Raw genomic sequence first — 16353 nt, 5'->3', positions numbered from 1 at the left:
ATTTTGGGTCATCTGCATTTGTGTTCAGCGGGTCATTTGCATTTATAGGAAACACTGCACATGCCGGCTGTAGAGGGAAGAGAGGCTCTGGGAGCACAGGTCTGTCTCTGTCACAGTGTATTTATTCCTGGATAAAACACTTAGTGCCACAGAGCAGGGTGGTGGTTTCTGTTTGCATTGCATTGCAGGCTGGTTATGACACCATTGACCCTTCCTGGCTGCCACCCCAGAAATCCCAGTATGAAAGCAGCTCTTGTGGCTGCCTTTAGCATTTTTCCCGTTTCCTGTTTCAGCCCCCTGTCTCACCCCAAACAATTTTGATTCCCTCATCCCTGGGATTCATTCTGCCACAGCCCACAAGGGTTTGTTGACAATGGGTTAAAATGAACTTCATAAAACACATGGCGCCACGGTTATTTTTATAAAGTGAACATCAGCTGAGCAAGTTCTGGAGACGGCGCTGTGAGCCAGGGAATGTTAACTCGGCAGGAACAACAAACAGCGCTTATCACCCTGGTCCCCTGCTGAGGTCAAGTCCATCAGAGGCTTTATTAGGAAAGGGGCTGGTTCCTGGGACATGAGCAGTGTCACATGCTTCCTTCTTCATAGGTAATTAAAAGTCACTAAATGTGTTTCCCGACGTAGCCCGTGGTGGGAACGGGGTTTGCTCTGCTGCAGGCTGCAGCCCTGCTTGCCGCAGAGGGAGCTTGTGCTGCAGGTGGTTCACGGGGCTGGGGAGGCTGTGCCCGCCGGGCAGCCCTGGCCACGGGGACCCTCCGAGGTGCTTTAAGTCTCAGTTTTTGAATATCGAGGCTCAGAAATCCTGTCCCCTGCAGTGTGCTGTATCCTTGGGGTATCTCCACACTGGTTAATTAAACTGTGCTGGGGACATTTGCAGGCACTGGCATGCCATTGTCTCAACTTAAACTGCAGGAGCAATCAACAAGACATCTGTGGTTCAGGCCATCTACCACACTTCCAAAAAAATACTGAGCACAGTTGAGGAATTAGTATGGCCCTGGGACCATTCCTGGATGTGGCCACAGATCTGGAGGCGTAGAGGTGCAGACGCCAAGCAATCTGATGGGGCTGCAGGGCTTGTGTCAGTGTCCTCGGACAAATGTGGCTTGGAGGGCTGATGCGACTGTCCTTGACGTGAACAGACCACAGCTCAACTTGCCAGTGGAGAACCTGTAGGAGATATCTGAGAAGTCCCACTGGTTAACCAGTCCCAAACCCCAGTGATCCCCCAGTGCAGTGGTACCATGCCTTTTCAGTCTTGGGTTCTGGTTCAGGCCAGGTGTAGTCACCTGGGCAGTCAGGGGACAAGGACATGGGACAAAGAAAGATCCCTATGGCATTACCAGACACCATGCCCCCTTTCACAGTGCCTTTCCTGACACGTACAGGGATGGACAAAGGGCTCTCCCAGGCCACGCAGAATAAACATCTAACAAAGGCTAAGGATATCTGACCTGGCCGACAGTGTAGTGCTCTGCCTCAAGGGACAGCTTTCTTCCTTTTAAATATGCTTGAAATCTTGGCTTTTCTCCAGCTCTTCAGAGCAACCTTTTGATCAGGGAGAGACACGCTGTAATTGGCCGTGGCCTTTCCAAAGGAGGGCATGGCCAAAAGAAAACCTAGTCATGGATTTTGCAGTAGCTGCCCCAAGGGAAAAGTGTTGGCGTGGTGTGAGCAGCAGGAGGCTGCTCCCATGTGGGATTGCTGGAGAACTCCTTCAGCCTGGGAACTCACTTAAAATAATTGATTAACTGATGGTCTCCAGAAATCTCTCCCTGCTGTTATACCACCCGTCGGTGATGCTTCTGCAGATCAAAACTAGAGAGGGAAAGAGGAAAGTGGCTCCTGAAATGTTGGTTGCATGACTCTGAAAAGAACAACTGTTATTTTAAACCTTTCCATTATAGTCAATTAGAACTAATGAATCATATTAATTGAGTGTCACTTTCGAAAACCTGCAAATCAAAAGTCCTGTTTATGTTACACGTAATTGCAGGCTTCTGAGGACAGAACTGCAAGGGCTCACTTCACCAGTCCAGGGGAATGCTTTCATTCATGATTTCCTTCAGTCATTCATCCCTGGACTCATACAGCGTTAATACTAGTGCACTCAGCAGTGTGAAAGCCCGTCCAGGCTGTAAGCTGATGGGAGCACTCTGCTTTCAAAAATGGAGATCTGGCAGGTGATGAGGCTGAGCTGGTCTCAGCTTTTGGCCTCATGGAAAGAGTAGGTCTAAACAAAAGCCCAAGAAAGGTCTGCCTTGCATCCCTAGGTCGGCTGGGAAAGCACTCAGTGGAAAGGATGGAACCATCAGCTGGGGGACTTTTTTTTTGGTCATCATTAAATCATTGGTCCCTGATTGCTTGTGGCTGAACACATGGTGGCTGGACACCTGCTAAGCCCAGCAAGGATGGGCCCTACCTGGACTGCAGAGGACAGGAACCCATTAGCTTTCAGAAAGGACTCCTCTCCCGTTGTTGCTGTTGGCTGGGTGGCTGCTCACTGGAACGTGTTGCACTGTCTGGACTTCATTGCATTATGCAAGCAATCCGTGTAATTTTAGAATTACAAAAAATATACAGTCCCCATTTCCTCCCATTGATGAAGACCATTTGTGTTTGTGTAAAGGGGACGGTCTGCCAGGAAGGAATGCAGAAAGGTGAAAATGGGAAGGCGTGGTATCGGAGGATGTTTCCTTTCTTTCCTTCCAGCTTCTTTTTTACCTGGTTAAAGCTAACATTGGATTTCTGCTGAAATTTCAAATATTCTGCCTCATGAGTAAGGAGGCCCATTGCTCATAAATGCCAAGTAAACACTAAATTAAGCAGCCAAGAAGATGGTCAGAAAATTGTACTTTGTACTGTAATGGTTGGGGCTATTTGGATGGATGAGAAAATAATGTAAAAATGGCAGAAAGGTGCATGAGGAATCAGAGATCACAGCTGTATCACGCATCCCCGGTTTTGAGAGTAGTGAATTGGAAAGAGCCTTCCCCGGTGTAACCACAGAGAGGCTCAAAACAGAGCCTAGCAAGGACTATTTTAATTAAAAAAAAAAATAAAAAAAAATTACCATTTCCATGTGACATAAACCAGCGCAGGAAGATGGCTGTGCTTTCCTTTGGGGGCAGGCAGGGAGGGAGCAGCAGTTCCTAAAACTCCCTGGATTATTTTAAACTAGAGTTATATTTCACTTGATTGTTTTTATTTCTATTTAAGAGGCAGGAGAAAGTAAGGGGTGTTACTATAAAAGGAAATTGGAGTATAATTCTTCACTCCTGCATTGGTTTTGCTTGGTGTGATGACACCAGTTTGGTAGAATAACACGTGTAATGAAATGCAACCCTCAGAAAAAGCCGTCGACAGGGCACATTTTCACTAGCTCCCTCTCTCCTTCCTTCCTCTATCTCTCCCTCCCTCTCTGTCTTCTCCTGACTTGCCCTTTCTCTGCCCATTAGCTCAGCAAAATTAATTTCAGTTGCAAGAAGCCAGGGCTCAGGTCTGAGCTCTCTTTCTGCCTGCAAGGAGCATGATAGGGAGCCAAAGCAAATTCCCTTTGGGCTGTCCCAGGACTCCCTGAAATGTTTCCCTCGGTGGCAAATGCAAACAACTCCCCAGTGTGGAGCTGGCTTCGCATTTCCCTCACTCCATACTTCTGACCTTGCTCTCTGTCCTGGCCAGCGCCTGTCCATTGTGTGACCGGGGCCAAAAAAGGAGGCCACACAGGACAAGGCTGTCAGAGCCACGCCGTGGAGGCTGAGGCTATAGCTGCCTGTCCATCCGAAGCCCATAGATGTCGAACCCCAAAACCAGAGACAGGGACTAGCTCATAGCTCTGGTAGTGAAATGCATTCCTTTGCAAAGCAAGAAATATGCACAGTTCACCCTACGGCTGGGAGAACTGGTCATTTGGAGTAATATTTGTTCTGAGCTCAGTTCCTTTGGGAGTTTGCAAACAACCTGCCACTGGATGCTGGGTCCAGCAAACACCATCATTATACAAGCATTTCACAATGCAAGTCAGCCTCTTGCTGGAGAGCTGCTGACTTCGACTCGATGCTGTATGAGTTCTGCAGTAGGTCTCGCTTTATGGACTAGTGAACAGATACTTTTGAAACAGGGTGGAGAGCAAATGAGATGCATTTCAGGCCGACTCTTGGATGGATAATCAGCCATGGTAATATACACGTCTTATTTCTCTGGTAATCCCAAATACTTCATGAGCATTTATTAGTAAGGTCCTGTTATTCAAAGTAAACAAAATTAGACTTTTTATCCATAGATCACAGTGACTTCTCACTGTGTGGCCATGTCCCCTTCTGAAAACCACCCTGCCTGCTGCAGGCAGGTGTGGTCCAGCCTCAGCGTTGGCTCCATTTAATTTCCCTTCCAGCTCGTCCTGCTGACAGATGGCAGCTCTAAATGGAAAACCGTTTCAGTGTTCATCAGAGGAGAAACAGTGTCCTAGGCTGAACTGATGGGGAAAAGAGGCCAGCAGTGCTGCAATTAGTTACCCGGCTTCACGCAGGTGTCAGAGCAGCATCCAGGCACTCTCCTTCCAAAGGCGGGGACCAAGCGTGTCCCAGCAGCTCTGCCCTCATCGTCTTGGTGTTTGGCACAAGCAGAGTTTGAGAAACCGGTATTTTATTAGCCCCTCCAGAGCAGTGGGGACTTGCAGGAAAGCCTCCTGACAGTGTAATTTTGTTGAGCTACAGTGACATCCAGTGGCTGTTCCCGATGGACCTCTTCAGGCTGAGCTTGCATTTCTGCCGGGATCCCTGCACATCTGGCACAGGGAAATGCAGGTTTTTCTCAGTGCAGAGCCGAGCAGTGGGCGAGCCGGCAGTGATCTGCTTGGGAACTTCCGCTGGTTCTTGAAGTAGAAGAGAGATGCTGTATTTTTACCTGCAGATATATTTCAAATCCTTTAGAATTTGCTTTCGGTATACTCCTCATTATTTACAAGCTGTTATTAACAAAGCATGCCTGTGCAAGTCCTTCCACAGGTAGACAGCAAAAGCCTTTGCCACAAAGAAGCATCTGCATCATAACCAGAATTTATCAAAATAAGGGAAAAGCTACAGAGGTTCTTTCAACCCCATTGTTTCCTTTTTAAAAAAAGTCCAGTCTCACTAATGTTTAACTGTCACATAGTCTAGGCAAGGAAAAGACCTAACGTGGAGGATTGGAGCAGTCATCCCAGCAACTTTCCCATACTTTGGCAGCTGTAGATATTTTGTAGGCACCATTGCAACAAATAGTCCTAAAAAGCCCACCAAAGGATGTTAGTGCTGCTGTTCTCCTCATCTATTAAGAGCCTTTTTTGCATTTCTAGAGAAAGGCAGGCAGGGTGTGTGAAGGTGCACAGCAGAAGCAGGGACTGATGGCTGCATGTGTTGACAGAGCAACGTCTGGAACCAAAATTAGGGTGGAGTGGGAGTTCCCAATGGTAGGATTCACTGGGATCTACTGGGATCATCAGGACTGGAGTTGGCACAGAGGGCAAGACTGCAGGCTTCAAAGCACGAGCTGATCAGATCTAGGAAATAGCCAGGTCCTTAGAACTTTTAAACAGATTTAGCACAAAAATAGTCCCTGTATGCGTGTTTTACATTCTCTGTTTTGTGTTTGCCCATCCCTTCAGGAACCAGTGAAGACCTATTCCAGGACTCTGAGGGGCGGGAGGGATCTGAGCCAACTGAGGAACACCAGTTTTCAGACCTAGAGGAATCTGACGATGATGATGACAATGAAGATGAGGAAGATGAGGAGGAAGAGGAGAGCCAAGATGAGCCACCTTTAAAATTGCCAGAAGGCAAGCATACCACCCTCGCGATGCACTCTTCAGGTGGCTCTCCATCTTCTCAAGAGGAAGGCACCGAAATAGCTTTGTCCTTAGCCCAAGAAACTGTTTCCAGCAGCCAAAAAGTAGGTGAAGGCCAGCAGGCCTCCTCCTCAGGGCTGGAAACAAAGTGGTCAGCAGACAGCAGTGACATTGCTGTGTGCCACAGCTTCTTGAGTCTCCACAGACCAGCTTTGACCTCCACCGAACAATTGGCTTCTGCTGAAAGAGAGTCTGTCACAAGGCCACAGATGTCCTTAGTTATGGACCTGTCAACCTCAAAAGACACCTCCCCAAGAAAAAGGTGGTCTCCGAGCCAGGACTCTGGCAGAGGTGGTGGCAGCAGCAGACCAATGCTAGCGAGAAAGCACCTATTAACCAAAAATGAAACTTCACCGAAACGGTTTTCACCAACTGGAGAACTGTCTTCTCTAAGGTGCCTGTCTCCAGGGAGAGGGTTGTCTCCTTGCCAGCGCGTCTCTCCCAGGAGGGAGGCATCTCCACTGAGATGTGTGTCACCAAGACTTGAGCTGTCGCCCAGCAGGCATCTTTCCCCCAGAAGAGACCTGTCCCCAAGAACATACCTTCCACCAGAAGGAGAAGTCTCCCCTGTGAGGCACTCGTCGCCAAGCAGAGAGATGTCATCAGTCAGATATTTATCGCTGAAGAAAGTCTTGTCTCCAGGCTGTTCAGAGTCAGCTAGGTATCCATCCCCCGGGAAAGAGGACTTGCCTGGTACTAGCAAATCAGCAGCAGATGACAAAGTTCAAAGCTCATATCTAGCCCAGCATGGGATATTATCTTCGATGCCTCTACCTCACAGGTTCTTTGGCAAAAACGTACAGCTCTACGAGTCCAAGCTGGTAAGTTCAAGCCCCTCTTGCCTTCTAGTCCCTGTAGTACGTTCTCTGATATGTTTTTTAATGAAGCCTGCAATGCAGCAGTGCACACTGACTCTGACTGTGAACGATGTCACACGTAACCCAGAGAAAAGTGACAGTGGACAGCAATGGGTTTTGAACCCATTTTGGTCCTGCCCCTCTCAGTTGAAGATAAAGTTGTCCCTTCTCCCAGGGATTATTTACACTCCTGACCCAATCAGTCTCCTGCTGAGGCAAGCAGTAAGGATGACTGCTTAATAATGACTAGTTGTCACTAAAAGGCTTTTTTTTCCTGGGAATTTCATACCCATTTATGAGATTTCACCAGCTGGGGTGAAGCTGTGACCATTTTTCACTGGTCAGTGACCTGAACCAGATCTGAACTAGCCATTGCACTCTATTGCTGACTCCTGGGCTATGTACATACACAGCCAACTCTGTTAGATTAACTGTTGAGAAATGTTTGTTTGGACATCTCTGATTTCATCTCGCTTCTCTCTTCAGCACAGAGAAGTGTTTCCCACTGGGTCCAGAAAATTATTTAATCTCTCTGCTGGACATATCAAATCCTATGGGTAAAGGAAAATTGCGTGTTCCTCCCACTGCTACAGGCAAATTAGACATCGGGTTTGGTGGAACGTTTCTCATTTCTACTGAAGTGCCTGGCTCTCCTGTAATTTGTGCTGATGAACATGAGATTCAGTTGCTGGAGTTGCTCTGCTGTGAAACTGGTGTGAGGAGAGACTCGAGCCCTTAGGGACTGCACTGGGAAGAGAGAGGCCTTTATACAACCCCTGGAGAACCTGTCACGGCAGATGCTGACCCAGGTCTTCTCCAGAAAAGCCACGCTGCCCAGTATGCGTTTCTTCCATGTCTATGATAATGTACCGTCTTTTGGTGCTGCCTTCCTTCTGCTTTCCACTATGAGTGTTTGTCCTACCTTCTCAGAGACTATCCTTTGTTTTAGGTCCAGACTTTTGCTTACTTTAATGATATTTCCCTTTCCTGTCAATTAACTTCTTGTGGTGAATCTCAGGGCTGTGGAAATCCTGGTCCTTCAACTCTAAAGCATCTCTGTCAGGAAAACTGCCCACTGCCACTATTTGTAGAAAATCCCTTAAGCTCCCTAGTCCACAGTAGGACACAGTATTGTATACCCCTGCTTGTCTGCCTGTTCACACCTTTTAAGTTACGCTCTCACCCACATACCTTTTTGCTCCATTTTTCTGCTCCTTTTATGCACCCAAAGTCACCACTGTTGTTTTTCTCATGTGCCTCCAAAGCAACAATAAAGACCTGAGCAGGAAATTTTCCATTTATCAGTGAGCTGGACAGCTGGGCTTTCCTTGCAAAATTATGTTCCTGGTAAGGCTACAAGAGACAGAAAGATCGGAAGTGGATTTATCAGATCCCAAATGAATCTCTGTGCTCAAAACTGGTGCCCTATGCATTGCTTAGAAACTTGGAGATGACCTTAGCTTAGCTTCAGTGTAAGGCTCTCTGCCAAGGCTGTGCATCAGGCCTGATTGTGACCATGTCTCTTCCCACTGGCTCTTGCAGTAGGTAGTCTCTTCTTCTGGTGGCTGTTGCACCATTGAGATGATTTGTTTGGGGGTTTCCCAGCATCCCAATAGTGATTCTGCCAAGGCTTCATGTGGATAAGTGAGATTTAACAAGTGTTTGGGCCTCTAACTGCTGACCAAGTATACACTATCTTCAGTGGCTCTTGCTTTCTCTCTCTTCTGCTCTCTTTTGCTGCTTTCCTCTGTCGCCACTTCATAGAGATCCAGCTCACAGGGTCAGGCAATTCTCCATAATCCTACAAAGAAATATGCCCTCCAGTGAATCCTCAAATTTTATAGCTAACCCCATCTTAATGGAAAATTGATTTCAGTTTCTGTTGCTTCCTCTTCTTGGGAGTCCTGTTTAGGGGTTTAGTTATAACCTCATCACTAATTAATCCATTTCTGTTTAGCCTCATATCTCTCCATGATGTACATTAGGAAACTATGTGAAGCACCGAGAGAGAAAGAGGAAAAGGTAAAATGGTAGGGTCTTAACCCTTGATTTCTGCGGACCACACCATGAGGGTGGTGGTGGGGTCCACACTGATGGGTGTGCTTTGTGTCAGATGAGAGTTAATGCTATCTCTCACTCGGTCCAAAACATCCTTGCAATTAGCAGCTGTAAGGATGTAATCCTGCTTTAAGAAAGTACAGTAAAAATAAATAACATTATTCTGGGCTCTCAGAAACCCCATGTACTGAAAGGGATCCAAAGTGGCTCATATGGCAGGAAACCCTGGCATCCTCTGCCAGGGTTTCAGAGGCAACTCTGATAATAGGACAAGGGGTAATGGTTTTAAACTAAAAAAGGGTAGATTCAGATTAAATATAAAGAAGAAATTTTTTATGATGAGGGTGGTGAAACACTGGAACAGGTTGCCCAGAGAGGCTGTAGATGCCCCATCCCTGGCAACATTCAAGGTTGGGTTGGACAGGGCTTTGAGCAACCTGATCTAGTTGAAGATGTCCCTGCTCATTGCAGGGTGACCTTTAAAGGTTCCTTCCAACTGAAACCATTCTATGATTTTATAATGATCCAAGCCTGAACCAAAGCCCTGGATCTGTGCCCCAACAGACCATGAGCATTTTTGTACCCAGAGGCAAATGCTCCAGGTTGTATTGCTCCTTACCTTAAAGGTCTGGGGGTCCAAATCTTCCTCGGTTGATTGATCTCCCTCAGATTAGAATAAAATGTTAACAAAATCAGTCCTTATAGTGAGCATTAATGATGTAACTTGTACGTTGCACTGATTCAGCTGTTTCTTTTCCCTCTCCGGTGCAGAAGATAGAACCACGAAGCCCAACATGCTCACCTGGCGTCACGCAGCCCATCTGCTCCAGACCCTTGCAGGCACCTCATGAAATACATGTCCACGCTCCCAGCCGAGGGGAGGAGAATGTCTTCAGCCATCTCCCGTTGCATTCGCAGCAGCTCACGAGGACCCCGTATCCTATGATTCCCATTGGGGGCATCCAGATGGTCCAGGCGAGGCCAAGCACCCATCCCAGCTTGGTGCCCAGTTCAGTTGTGTCCCTGCAAGCAGGATACTTTGCCTCTGGTGGCAGCGGCTTCGCAGAGTTCAGCCGGGCTTCCGAGAGGGACGAGGAACCCCAGGTCCCACGGGAGCCGTCGTCAGCATCCGTCTCCCCGGTTGCAAAGGTTTCTAAATACACACTGTCCACAGAGCTTACGAGCAGTGGTTACTTAGAAGAGAAAATGAGGACTAGTGAGCTTCAGCAAAAGACAGACCAGGAGGAATACAGGGTAAAAATGTTCGCTGAGTCTAGCTACGCGGAGCAGGCAGGCTGCTCGGCATCCCCAGCCAGCCCCAGCACAACTGACAAGCACTCTCCAAAGCCTTCGACAAGCGGGGAAGAACCCTTGAAAAAAACGGGCAAGAAGCAATCTGGCAGCTCGAGCACTTCTTTTGAATCATCCTGCACTTTCATCTCAGATCTCCCCTCCCAGCCGTTGGACCGAAGCAGCAGCACCGGCTGCCTCTCAGAGCCCTCATTGAGCCATTCGCACGCCCAGCCGTTCTCCGGCCGGAGGAGAAACCTCTCCGGAGAGCCCAGTCGCCAAGGGGGAACCTCCAGGAAGAGCAGTCCACACCTAGAGCACGCAGATTTAGGTCAAACTCAAAACAAGGTGGATGAAAACACGGGAAGTACTTAAGCCTCCACCATCTGTTCCACCTTTAGGCTTCCTATGTAAAATCAACAGACATTTTCAACACTATTTCCTTTAGTATAATCATCGCTATAAGAAGCACTCTAGTGAATGACCAAACCCATGGAAGATTCCTGGTTTTCTTTGTCCCAGTCTGGTATTATCTCCACATGTATGCAGTTACTTGTGCCTTTTTCTATACCTTTTGTTGCTTGAAATGTACAAAAATGTTTGAGGCTGTGAATATTTTTTTAGAGTTTTTTGGAAAGGGGTTTGTTAGACCTTGTCTTTTTTGCCATTTAGGTGTGCGTTATTATGGGCCTGAGAGATGCAGAAAGGAAAGGGTTAAGCATTTTAAGAGGAAGAAGATGCACTGAAAACAAAAACAAAGCAGAAAAACTTTTTTATATTGATTAAATGATTAAAAAGAACCCCAAACCCTTGCTCCTGTGTACAGAAGTTTATGATTCGTATTTATTACATGCTTTATTTAAGTCTCGCAAAGTGCTTGTTTTTTTTTTTCTTGCATCCCTCTGATTGCCTATGGTTGTGCTTTAAACAGTTGAGACTGCTTTACATTTGAAAAACGTGTTTACCCTGAACTTGTAAATGAAACTAGCACTTCCTTGAGTAGGGGGAGGTTCGTTCGCAGTGAGAGAAATTGTCACTCAAAAGAGAAAATTAACTTGAGCATCCCTCCCTCCTGCAGAACCCATGAAAGCACTTTTCTAAAAAGGGACAAAAAAAAGGTTCTTCTTCAAAGATTTAACTGCAAGAACATAGGAATGTATCGAATGTAGACCCAGTGCCAGGAATGGTGTCTCTCGCTGGACGAGCCGGCCTCCTGCTTGCTTTAATCCTTCCATCCCGCGCCTGCTCCCCACGCGCACAGCCGCTCCGTGATGCCCCCCGCATCGCCCTGGCAAAGTCATGCCTGTGCCTGAGAGCCCCTCTTTTCTGGGGTTTGAAAGCCCTCTGTAAACACCCTCCCTTGGTTTAAAAGTGGAAGTAAACTCAGCCTTGCAACCATTTTTCCTCCGTAATTTTTTAGTTGCGGACAAGCTCCCTCCATCCCATCCCCGCTCGGTCTTGGCTGGTTTGGCTTCATTGAGCCCTAGGGGTGCAGGAGTAGTTTGTGCTCTGCTCGTTTGCACGCCTGCGGCTCTGTAACTCACGAGTGACTCTGTGTCTTATTATAATTTTATTTATTTATTTAAGCGGAATGTCGCAAATGTAGTCCTTATTGTGCAGATGGGCCCTTTTTTGGTGTTTTGGAAGAAAAAAGTTATGATGCTGAGTGGTTAATGTTTGCAATCAGCTTGTTATGCATACACAGTAACTTTTTCCAGAGCAAATTTTTAACTATGACCATCCGTAGCGGAGCAATGGCCTCTACTGCCAATAGATATGATACCAAATACAGAGAGACCCGATGGAGCCATTCCTCTCTGTCACGTTAACACACTTTTTAAAATACAAATGTTCGATACATGTTTGCCCTAGCAGACAGCAGGCTCTTTACTACTTCAGAGGGTTTTCTGGTCTATGGAATCTGTACAAACCTCTTTTTTTTTTTATTTTAACAACAAAAAAAAAAAAGATATAAATATTTAACCAGTGGACCAGTTCTTTCTTCTTTCAGAGCTGTTCCAGTTTATCGGGTACGTAATACACTTTTTAAAAAAAATTAAAAAATTTAAAAAAATTAAAAGAAATCAAATAAAACCCTGAATGAGAACATATTTCCTTGCCAGACTTGATGAGCTATGAACTGTTCCCGTTTCACGGGCAAATAATATAAATTTTTTAAAAATCTTCTGTGATTTTTTTTTTTTTTTGCTTTTCTTGTAAAGGGAGTTAAGTACAAAAGAAGATATCATGGAAATAACATTAAGGCTGTGACACTGACCAAAACAATGTCCAGAACCCATTTATACTTTAATTAGCACTTTTAGCAAGTTTCCCTTTTTCCCATCTTCCCCTCTTTGGCCCCAAGCCTGGATGCTGGTCCTGCTTTCAAACCCGTCCAGATCCCATGGCAGGAGCAGGGGCTGGGAGTTCAGTTCAGTGTAGCAATTCCATTCAGTGAAACTCTTAAGCACCAGCTTAAATCCCACTCAGGCTTTAAGCGTGTGCTTAATATCAAGATGAGTTGGAGTGGACTGCTCAGCCAGGGCTGGTGTGAGCATCCCTGGAAACCATCCACCAAATCTAGTGACAATTTTGATTTTCCTGGCTTCTGCCACTTTTTCCCCTCTTGCCCTTGTCACACTCTTAACATTATTCCAAGGTAGCTTTTTGTATTTGATTTTTTAAAATATATATATATATATATATATGTTGAAATTGTACATAAAGAAAAAGAATGCAGCAGTTGTGCACTCAGCATCCTGGTTTTGTTAGGTGCATTTGACATGAGCTTTGGGCTAGATCAAATTTGCTCGGCTTCTTTCCATAACTGTATTTTAATCCTTGACTTATTGATACTTTGCATGGGTTTTTTTTTTCTTCCTCTGTCATTTCTGGACAGAGGAAAAAAAGGAAAACCCAACAAAACCCAGAACTCATTACCTTAGTTTCTTGCTTTTGTTGTTGTGGTTTATTATTATTATTATTATTATTATTATTATTATTATTATTATTATTATTATTATTATTATTATTATTATTATTATTTAAAGCTTTTCCAGCAATTCAAGATGAGTTGAAGCTTTCTGCATCTCAGCTGCAGAGCATCCGGGCTGGCAGCCGGCGCTGCGTGGGGCAGTGGTGTGTGCGACCATCTGGATGCCCTCGCCCGTGGCCAAAAAGAAGCAGGGAGAGGAGTTTGGGAAAGGGCCATGCAGCAGTGAGGTGCTCCCGGGGTTCATGCCCTGCTCGCATCCCATACCCGCCACCTGGCAGCCACGGCGCAGGCACATGCGGGGACCGCTGAAAACTCAGGAGACGGGCAAAAAAACCCCAAGGCTGTGCCGAGTCTCAACACGGTTCGGCTCCTCAGCAGAGCGGCTGTGGGCACGGTGGGGGAGGCTCTGGCTGGGGTGAAATGGTGCTTCATGCTATACCTAATAGGCACAATATGGCCTATTGGATAGGCAAAAAGGATCACAAAAAAAAAAAATATCTTTAAGGGCTAATTCTCACACTGACAGCTCAGAGCTCCGCGGGAAGGGTGTCCTCCTCCGCGCCGGCACCAGCATCTCCGTCTGCAGGCAGGGCAGGCGTCCCCGAGGGGCTGCCCCAGCCCTGCTGTGAAATCATGGTGTGACCTTGTGCAAATCGTGTCTCCCCTCTGCCTCATACTCAGCCAAGGAGCACAGTGGTGCAGCTCCACCGATTTTCATAGAGTTGCGCATTATTTACAGCAGGGCTGAAGCTCCAGCCATCACTGGTGGCTGCCTTTCCTATCAGGAGCACCCATTGGCTTCTCTGTGTCACACTTGGTGAAAGCTGTTTGCAGGTCACAGCTTTTAATATCACTCTGGGTGTCTGTTCTGTCTGCAAAATAAGGGTGATAAATTCTAATTTACCTTCCACAAGGGCTGCAGGGGTGGCTACGTTTGTGTCTGTACAGGTGCTTTGCAGAGCAGTTAGCAAATGTGCAAGAGAATGTATTAATAATGCAAATAGGCAAATTAAAAACCAAAGCCTAGCCCTTCCTTTTCATCAGCAGGTAGAAATAAAATCTCCTGCTTTTCTTATGGCAGAGGTTCTTAAATTTATAGTCCATGAAGGCACGTAGCCTCCAGAGACTGGCTACTCTTTGTTATGTAGCTCGTTAAAACCCTACTTTGACGTTTCCTTCCCTGGTAAGCTGTTTGTGTAGCTCCCATGAATGCAGGTAGTCAATGGCAAATGGATGCTCTGGCATCCGAGAAATCATTCTGCACGGAGGACTTGGCCCATGCTCTTAAATAACTCCTTGAAGCAGTCTTGTTGAGTACCAAGCCTTATATCCAGAGCTAATAAAGCACTTGTACCTTGGCTTAAGCTTAAGCATTTCTGGAGTTTCGGTAACTTCTTTGTGCTTAAGCATGAATTTAGCTTCTTTTATCAAGGTTACAGAGCTTGGTGTCTTGCAGGACTGAGCAAACCATGGGAGGAGGAGAGGGGGGCAGCTGGCTCCCCAAAACGACCCCGTGCCTTGAAGCAGATCTCTGTCAGCTCTAATTACTCACAGGTTGTTGGCTGGATACCCAGGAACTGCAGCAGGAAACTCTTAAAAGTAATGATGAAGTAGCTGTGACTTTACAGCTTATGACTGGGAAATGTATTTCATCACCTGCTCCTACGGGGTGACATTTTCAGCCCTGGTGTCTATAAAGTTACACTCCTCGGCCAGTGCTCGGGCTCGCGGATAAAAGCCACCCGCCGGACCCCAACCCTGCGCTTGCTCGAGCCCTGTCGCAGCCACCGGGGTTTGCTGCAAGCGCTCCGTCGGTCCCACTGCCCGCTCGCTTGCCGAGTCCTGGAGCTGGACGCGGCAGGAGATGCCTGCAGGCGGAGCCGGGCGATGCCTGCCTGCAGTCAGTCGGAGTAACGCATCCATGCACCCTTCCAGTCGTTGGCCATCAGCTCCGTTGGAGCGATGCCAGGCGCAACTGGCCCCATCGTTTTTCTTTCACTTCCACCAAAAAAAATCTGCAAGAGCTGGTTTTCCTTTAAGCCAGCTTTCACTTTTACCTGGTTTTTGTTTTAAATCCACAGAAACAGCACCTGAACAAGCAATATAATTGGTCATGCAGAAGTCATTAAAATTATTCCAATTTTCATGCAAAATCCTGGACAATTTGATCTAGCCCTTTTCTGCTGTTCTTGCAATTGTTTTTCATTTGCTGACTTGGTTTCATCATGTGCTTTTCTTTTTCTTTTTTTTAATTAATATTTCCATCTATTGCACAGTATTTACAAATAAAACCATATTGTAAATTATTTACAAAAAATAAAAAAAAAAATTTAAAAAAAATCAGTCCTGATGGCATAAAACCAATCTGTTTTCATTACTGAGATATGATGGCACTTACGATCACTTTAGTAAATGTAATGTAAAAAATAATAATAATAATAATAATAATAATAATGTGTACGCAAATTTAATATACATGGTCTCATGTAAGATAAATATTTGCCTTTTTTTCTAAAAGGTGTATGTATTCTGTAAGTGGAATAGTCTGTAGAAAGTTTCTATATGTTCTTAAAATGGCAATACATTCCAAAAAAGGTACTGTAAATATGTACAGCATACAATGTAATTTGGTAGTTTTGCCTGTAATTTTATTTTAACTCCAGTTTCTACACTTGCATCTTGCAATGTCTGTATGGTTATATCAGTGCAAAAAAATGCAGGTAAAAGCACAGTCTGATGTAAAAAAAAAAAAAAAACACACAAAAAAACCAAAACAAAACAAAAAAAAACAAAAAGAAGAAAAAAATACTCAGTATTTGATGTTTGTGACCCTTATTGTAAATGACATCTGTACTGTGAATGAGAAGTTTTTACAAGTATAATATTGCCTTTACTACAGCTCAGATTGTCTGCTCAGTCTGAGCGTATTTTTAAAAAAAATAGCATGTTGGAATAAATTTTAAAGTCCCAACATATTACTACTTGCATGACTGGCAGTCTTTAATTTTCATGTTATTTAGCACAGTCAGGGACCTGGGTTGTAAAATGATGGAGGCAAATTCGGATAAACCAGGGTTAAGCTGCAGCCACCCCTCCCAAGCAATCACTGCTGAAACACCCCAGCTGCGCGTGAAGTGTTGCCGTAACAGAAATGCCACGAATGTGGGTTTTTTTCAGTATTTCCTCCTTGCAGTGCAGAGGTAGTGAAACAGAGCAACGTGGTGGATGCTCCGATGGGGCTCTGCAGA

The 16353-nt window shown here is 45.7% G+C and overlaps 1 protein-coding gene across 3 annotated transcripts in view; it reads left to right on the top strand.

Moving 5' to 3' along the window:
* Positions 1-15557, top strand: part of HIVEP3 (HIVEP zinc finger 3) — a 315453-nt gene extending 299896 nt beyond the window's left edge. For all 3 annotated transcript variants that reach the window (XM_087760919.1, XM_087760921.1, XM_087760920.1), the window contains 2 exons: positions 5666-6726; positions 9592-15557. In XM_087760919.1, the coding sequence (XP_087617045.1) occupies positions 5666-6726; positions 9592-10485 (1955 nt within the window). In that variant the 3' untranslated portion in view covers positions 10486-15557. The remainder of the gene's footprint in view (positions 1-5665; positions 6727-9591) is intronic.
* The last annotated feature ends 796 nt before the right edge of the window (positions 15558-16353 follow it).

The sequence above is a fragment of the Nipponia nippon genome, unplaced genomic scaffold, assembly GCF_047370975.1.
Source record: "Nipponia nippon isolate SJK-2023a ecotype South Korea unplaced genomic scaffold, ASM4737097v1 scaffold_23, whole genome shotgun sequence".
NCBI classification, from domain to species: Eukaryota; Metazoa; Chordata; class Aves; order Pelecaniformes; family Threskiornithidae; genus Nipponia; species Nipponia nippon.
The sequence above is the reverse complement of the archived record's forward strand: the minus strand, read 5'-3'. Positions and strand labels throughout refer to the sequence as shown.